This window comes from Puma concolor, chromosome B2, assembly GCF_028749965.1.
Source record: "Puma concolor isolate L17-30 chromosome B2, mPumCon1.1.hap2, whole genome shotgun sequence".
Lineage (NCBI taxonomy): Eukaryota > Metazoa > Chordata > Mammalia > Carnivora > Felidae > Puma > Puma concolor.
The window spans coordinates 27,690,805-27,697,997 of NC_141671.1; the positions used below are offsets into that span (position 1 = coordinate 27,690,805).

The 7,193-nt window shown below is 57.0% G+C and overlaps 1 protein-coding gene across 1 annotated transcript; it reads right to left on the reverse strand.

Moving 5' to 3' along the window:
• Nucleotides 1–457: 457 nt before the first annotated feature.
• On the reverse strand, nt 458–6,512 carry FOXF2 (forkhead box F2). The gene is made up of 2 exons (XM_086706442.1): nt 4,944–6,512; nt 458–1,388 (listed from the first exon to the last, which is right to left on the reverse strand). The coding sequence occupies exons 1-2, from the start codon at nt 6,124–6,126 to the stop codon at nt 1,222–1,224; spliced, it is 1,350 nt and encodes a 449-aa protein (XP_086562568.1). The 5' UTR covers nt 6,127–6,512; the 3' UTR covers nt 458–1,221.
• Nucleotides 6,513–7,193: the final 681 nt, after the last annotated feature.

Here is a 7,193-nt window from a genome sequence, read left to right on the forward strand (position 1 = left end):
CTCAGCCCAGCCCTAGATGGTGACTTTCCACTCTGCCCCATCACTGCCTGCTAGTGGGGAAGAGCAAAGAGCGAAAGGCAAAACTCTCCTTGGCCACAGGAAAGAGAACAAAAGGGGCACGAAACTTGGTTTCCTCAAATCAGACTCTTGCTTTTCATTATCTTGCCTGGTTTTCTCTTAAGTTCCTTTTACCTTCTGGTTTTTGTTTAGCCAGAAAGAGCTAGGGTGAAGGAAAGAAAGAACAGAAGAAGTTCCTTCTTCTCTTTCTCTCCTGAGAAGACCCACAATCAGAACCTGGCCTGTGTTACTCAAGGCACAGACCCCACACCACGTCAATTATACAACTTGGAAAAAAAAAAAAAAAAAACCCAGTGTAGAGTTGCATTGCCGGCTGGCAGAGGAGAGAACCTGGTGATCCCAGGACACCAGTGGAGGAAATAGATCCCTAAAACAGCTATTTGTTATATATATTTTATTGAAAAAAATTTTACATCAAAATAGTTTGGCAAACTGTAAAAGTATACATAAGTGCAAATATATCCTTCTTTTAAAATACAAGCAAAGTGTGAGTATACACGAAAATCATAAAAATATCTTTAAAATATGGTGGTAGAAAACAACCTTGTAAAAAAACGTTGTATTGTCACAATACTGAAAACCACTTTCTTAAACTAGACACATTGTTTCTAAATACTTTCTTAATAATGTTCTTTGGCACCTGTATCCAAACTTAGTGTTTGGTGAAACAGAACTCTCTTACTTGGCTAGGCAACAAGATGAGGCTTTCTTGAAGTCTTGTGCTTAGCACTGCCTTTTTGAAAAGCACAAAAACTTTCATAGACAAAGAAAAACACACACACACAACTTGCGTTTTTCAGACCCTGATTACTGAAGGTAATGAAGATCCCAGAGTTACATGTTTATGTTTTTCATGTGGTAACTTTTTACCATCTCTGCTAAGAAGTTGAGTTCTCAGTTGGCTCTCCCCCTCACTGGGAGCCTGCACATATTCATATGAGGGGCATTACTTTACCAGGGGCTGTCCTTCTACCAATGGTAGACAAGTATCCGTGAACAGCGCTGGCCTGGGGATTCTGGCTAAGTGACTGGTGTGCTACTTACAGCTAGCGCCGTGCATATTGTGGGAGTCCACCTCAGTTACTTCTGCCCTGTGGAGGAAGAGAGCTGAGAGCGGCCTTGGCATGGCCTCCTTCCCCCCATTCACATGACACAGGGCTTAATATCCTGGCAGACGCTCTGGTGGTGGTGATGGTGATAATATGGCCCGCTTGCAGAGGGATGGAAAGAAGAAATGCCATTAAAGTTGAGGACAAAATCTTTTCTGTCGCACACTGGGGTAGAGTGATGCTGGTATCGAGGCAGTCCCACTGAAAGACGAAAGAAAAGAAAAACTCTTCACAAACAGTCTGAGGATGGGACATATCACTTTTTAAATTTTAACTTAACTCATGCCTTATTTTGATTCAGGGTAAGAAAGGGGTTGATGTGTCCTTTTGTCTATTGTAACAAAACTGGTAGAGCAAACCCAATCTCCAGAAGTTTCTCAAAGTTTCAAACTGAGTCCGAGGAGGACTCTGCCATCACTATGTTTTGTTTTGATGTTACCCGCAAAGAGCACGATCTTCCTCTCAACCGAGTTGTAGAGTGTCTGAATTCCCCTATTATTCCTGGAGTCTCACGACAGCTTTAATCGCAGGGGGAGCACCAACACGGGAACCATTTGGCCCACGCTCTCTGATGGGGTCCTTAAACGCAGGGCTCCTGGACCTTGCTGCCAAAGCCCCAGCTGCAGAGGCCAAGTCCCCTGCCCCAGAAACGCCACTGTCGCTCCCACTTCTAGTTTCAAGCCTCCTGTCTTATTTCCCAACTAAGTGGCCCAGTCAGAGTAGCAGGTCACAGCAGGGATTATTCTTTGTCCCAAAAGGAGGTGACAGAAAACAATCCCTTTGCAAGACCTGGAAGGAAAGTGCAGGTCATCGTAGGTCCTGAAAGTCTCAGGCTTCCTCTAGAGAAGCCCGACTCCAGGGAGCAGATAATGTCCTTCCATAAGCGCTCAGCTGCAGACCCAGACGTCCGGCAGCGCGGGCAGCCCCTGACAGAGTTCCGGGATGGCAGAGGACCGAGACGGCTCTCAGTCCTCTCCGCTGGGGCCGCTCCTCTGCCGAGGCCCTGAGCCCGGCCGTTGGGCGCCAACCCACTGACGACTTTTGCTTTTGCTTTCTCGGCGCCTCCTGGCCCCGGGGCGCACTGGCCCGCGGTGTCCGCAGCGCGCCGGGGCCCAGACTTCTCCCGGATCGGGTCTGTTTCCGCACCGGGCTGGATTAGACCACTTAACCCGCGTCTTTCCTAGATACCCGTGCCTTATGGCACCATAAATCACACGTTGGTGCCGGGCCGGATTCGATTTTCAAGTGCGTTAAAACCGTTTTCGCCCGCCCGCAGCGTTCGCGCCCTGCTCTCGACGCCTTGGCCTGCCAGCATCCCAGGGCTTACGGAGCCACCAGGCTAAGTGGTCTCTGACTTGGGCTACGTTTGTTGCCCGGTAACATCTATTGTCGCCAACGGCGCGCCGCACTGCTCTCGTAAAGCAGCAATAGGTCCTTGCGCTCCGGTGTGTGCGTGTTGCTCTCTACACACAGGTGCCTTCACCCATCACGTTACAGCACTTCTCGGTGCCACTTCTATGATCTCAAAATAGCGGGACCCAGAGTTAAAGTCATACCTTAACACCGAAGGCCGTCGTCAGCTCTTTGATGTGATCAGTGAGGGATAAAAGCCCTAGCTCCATCTTGAAAGGCTCACAGTACTTAACGAGGACTGCGGGGCCTCCCTGAGCACGCGGGCCTTGGCCTCCCTGTCTGGAGTGGGACCGCGGCCCCCGGTGGGTGTGCTGTGTGTGTGTGTGTGTGTGTGTGTGTGCGCGCGCGCGTGTGCGTCTGCTGGGGGAGACCTTCTTGGCCCACAGTCTCTGCCCTGCTGGGCCTCCCGGCTTCTCGCTGGGCCCTAGTCTCTCGGTGGCCCGCGGCCCCGCGGGCGGCGCACTCCTAACCAGGCGTCCTCGAACCCAGCCTGCTCCTGCTGAGCCCCTACCTCCTGTCGACTGGAGGTTGCCAACTAGGGCGGGGGGGGGGGGGCGGACAGAAGAAAGGGACCGGACCCAGAAGACAAGGGAAGGAGCAAAGCGTCCCCGTAGGCTTTGGCCCAATCCATGGCCTCCCCAGCATCCCTAAGCTCTGCCCAAAGGTCGTGCAAGACTCTCCGGGAAGGTCGCTGCGGGAGGCCGGCGTGCTTTGGTTCCGCCGTTTTCGTTCTCCAAGTGTCCTGTTTCCGGATCCCCGAATTTCTGGGACTTGTGCGTGTGCCCCGATGTACTGGGTGGGGCGAAGGTGGTCTCAAAGAAGAATCATAAGCCTCTTTCTTTTGAGTTCTTTTGTTTTTAATTTTTAGTGTAGTCTCACTGCAGCTGCGAAACCTCGGAATCTGGGTTTAAAGTGAGTAGAGCCTGTGTGGAGAGGGAGAACAGGGAAAGCAAGGAGGGCAGCGGGCAGGGCGGGAGAGGAGAAGTGGGCTGGAGAGTGGGGGAGTGGGCGCCGGCCTGGGGTGAGCAGTGATTGACAGCCAGTCCCAGGGGATTAAAAAAAGAGAGAGAGGGAAAGGTCGTCTGTATTGGTTACTTGTTGAAATTCCCATAAAAATTGAACAAGACTCTGCTCTCAGTGGGTTAAGTCAGGCTAAAATCCTCTCCCGTGTGGTCCTGCCGAGACTGTCTTTGTTTAGTTAACCTCTGAGACCCGCATTTAAAAGGCCTATTTGGGAAATTTCACCATCTAGGGAACCATCTTTTTGCCCATTTCTGGGCTTTCCGTGTCCCTTGAAGCTCTTGTGGTACACTAATTCACAAACATGTATATGTATGCATCATCCTGTGACATATTTTCTAAATGGGGTGAAAGGTAAGTGTGAGCTAGAGCACCATTTGATGGGCAAATTAGCCTGATTTTAATCCACAGGCTGTGGATGCTTCAGAGGGGTTAGTTAATGTGAGACAGTTTATCTCCACTGTCCCTGTAAATATGGCTAAATATTCAAATTACCTCCTCCACCCCATCTCTCCCCCTCCTACCTTTCATTGCCTTTGGCAAGTCAGTAAATTTTCATAATCTTCAACCAACATAATTTACACCAGCAACACAAGTGAAGTCCAAGAGGCAAATATTTCTTGGGGGGGGGGGGCACAATGTGGGCCTCAGATCCTTCTGACCTAGGAAAGACTGGCCTCACCAAGGTTGGTGCTCTGTGTTGGGAGGTAAGGGGCTCCTCAACAGGCTGTTGTCCCTCCCCACTAGAAACACCTCCCTTCTGTGAAAGATCCTGCCGCCCCCCCCCAGCTTTCTTCTCTGCCCTTCCCTCATTTCCCCTCCTCTCGACTCCTGCCCAGTTGCAACCCCTCCCCACCCACACCCTCAAGATACAGAACATCTCCCTTTCTGACGTTTACTTTGGGAGGAAAGCACAGCAAAACAAACTAAACACAGTCACACACAAAGGGAAGCAGATACAGCTCTTTGGCCAGGCTCCCCCAAGAACATTCTTTCTCTCTAAGCTAAGTCGGTCCTGAGACTTGAGACCTGCAGTCCATAGGGTCACCCAGAGACGCTAGGGAGGCAGGCGACTTTGCACCATCCTCTTGGCAGTGCAAATTCTGGAGGCCCAGCTCTTGGCCAAAGCTATGAGAGAAGGCAGTATGACCTCAATCTCTCCCCCTGATGGATAAGGTTCCCGTTCCCCTCAGCACCCGCTCCTCCCAGTGCCTTCAGACCCCTAGGTTTCGGCGACTCCCTGGAAGTTGCAGTAGCCTGGGAGCCCGAAAGCTTAGATAGAGGCGACGCCGCCAGCGGGCCGCTACCGGCTCACTGCGTTACCTGAGAGGTCCTCGCGGGCGTTCTGGTGCAGGTAGCTCTGCTCCAGCGAGTAGGAGGACATGCTCGAATGCAGGCCTGCAGAGGCCGCGGGGTTGCTGCTGGGAGTCAGGGAGGGCGGCTGCTTGAGGTAAGGCGAGGCGCCGGGCGAGCTCCAGTGCGCCGCAGGGCTCGTGTAGGGAGAGTGGCACTCGATGGCGCTTGCCATTGCTGGGGACGAGGGCACTGGGCTGCTGCTGCTGTCCGGGCCGTAGTCCCCTCCGCCGCCACCCCCAGCCGCGCCGACGCCCCCAGGCCCGGCGGGCACAGGGCAACTGGCCATGTAGGTGGAGCCCGGGTTGGGCGACATATGCGGGACGTGGTGGTGATGGTGGTGGTGCGGGTGCGCGTGGCTCGGGGCGCCTGTGCTTGCGTCATAGCCCGCGGGCATCATGTCGAGGCCGCCGTAGCCACCCTGCCCGTGGCAACCGAGCGGCGCCGATGGGGGCGCCTGGAAGTCGAAGCCCTGCGGCAACAGTGAGGCCCCAAAGCCCAAGCCGCTCACTACGCGGTGGTACATGGGCTTGAGCGCCTGGCATTTCCGCCTGAAGCCGCGCGGCCGGCGGCGGAAAGAGCCTTCCTCGAACATGAACTCACTGGCTGGGTCGATGGTCCAGTAGTGACCCTTGCCGGGTCGCCCGAGGCCCTTGGGCAGCTTGATGAAACACTCGTTGAGAGAGAGATTGTGGCGCACGGAGTTCTTCCAGCCCTGGTAGGCGCCGCGGAAGAAGGGAAAGCGCGCCTGCAGGAACTGGTAGATCTCGCTGAGTGTCAGGCGCTTGCTGGGCGAGCTCTGTATGGCCATGACGATGAGCGCGATGTACGAGTAGGGAGGCTTCTCTGGCCGCCGCAGCCCCGAGCTCGCCTTCTTGGCGCCCCCGCTCCCCGCGCTCGCGCCGCCGCCGCCGCCGCCCGCGCTCTTGCAGGCTGCCGAGGAGGCGCTGGCCGAGTTGGAGGCGGAGGAGGAGGAGGCACAGGAGGCGGAGGACGACGACGAAGACGACGAGGTGGTCTCCAGAGCGGCGGCGGCGGGCGGCGGGCTCATCAAGGCGGCCTGGAGCGCGCCTGGGGCCGGGCTGCACGCGCGGCGGAGCGGGGCCGGCGGCGGGCGCGGCGGGGGCGGCGGCGGCCCGCCCTCGGTGGTCATCTGGGACCCGTGAGCCAGGCCGGGCCGCGGGGGCGGGCCCGGGGCCGGGAGTGGAGGCGCCGGAACGGGGTCGGCCCAGAAGCCCGGCGAGCGCCCTAGACCGCCGCTCGGGCTGCAGCGGTGGCCACTGCGAGCCAGAGCTTCGGCGTTGCCTCCCTCAGCTCCGCTGGGGCTTCTGGCGGCGGCGGCGGCGGCGGACCGGAGGCAACGCCCGGCGCATCCCTCCCCGGAGCCTCGGGCCCTTGTCTTGCGCAACGGCCTCCGGTCCCGAGGAACCAAAGCGGCCCGGCGCAGGGCAGCTGCGCCCGCGAGCTGGGACCGCGGCAGGGACCCCGGGGACGAGCCCGACGTCTCCCTTCAGGAGCGCTCCTCGCTCTGTCTCTCAGACTTCCTCCCTCCCGCGCCCTCCCCCCGGCCGCCCTCCCTCCCTCGCTCCGTCCCTCCACCCCCACCCCGCCCTGCCCCCTCCACTCTCCGCGCCGCCTTGGGGAGGGAGCGCTCGGCCTCAATGCTCACTCCTCCCCCCTCCCAACCTGGCTGCAGTCTCCAGCTCTTATCTTGCTCCCCTCTCTCCAGGGTTCTCCTCGGCCTTTTAATTCTTCTCTCGGCCACTTTCCCTCTCACCTACCCACCCTCTTTCAAACTGAGGGACTACAGACTCATTCACATTTTGCTAGGACGACCCCCATCCCCAGCAAAACTCGACCACCTATAACTTTATGAAATCTTCTTTCTCGTTGCCCCTTATAGCACCCCTGCCTCTCATCCCCAAAACCAGCCAACCCCGCAGAGCGGACCCACCCATGCTTCTCCTCTCCGTTCTCCTCCCCCTTTCCCTCTGCTCTCTCCTCCGCCCTCCTCTCCCTCCATTCACCCCCACCCGGTCTTCGTCCCCCTCCTCATATCCCTCCCACCTCCCCCTTTTCTCCTCCCCCTCCTCCTTCCTCCTTCTCCTCCTCCTCCTCATCCTCCTCCTGTCTCATCCTGGGCCGAATGGTGCGGCCGCTCGTGCTGGTGCTGCCCTCGCCGCCCGCCCGCCGGGAGCCTCCTTAGCTGCCTTCCCCCTG

Bases quoted from the DNA above. Each gene is read 5' to 3' on its own strand.
- FOXF2 (XM_086706442.1), bottom strand. From the start codon at position 6,126: ATGACCACCGAGGGCGGGCCGCCGCCGCCCCCGCCGCGCCCGCCGCCG. The intron at 1,389-4,943 runs GTAACGCAGTGA...TTCGTCTTTCAG, and splicing joins CGCCCGCGAGGACCTCTCAG to TGGGACTGCCTCGATACCAG.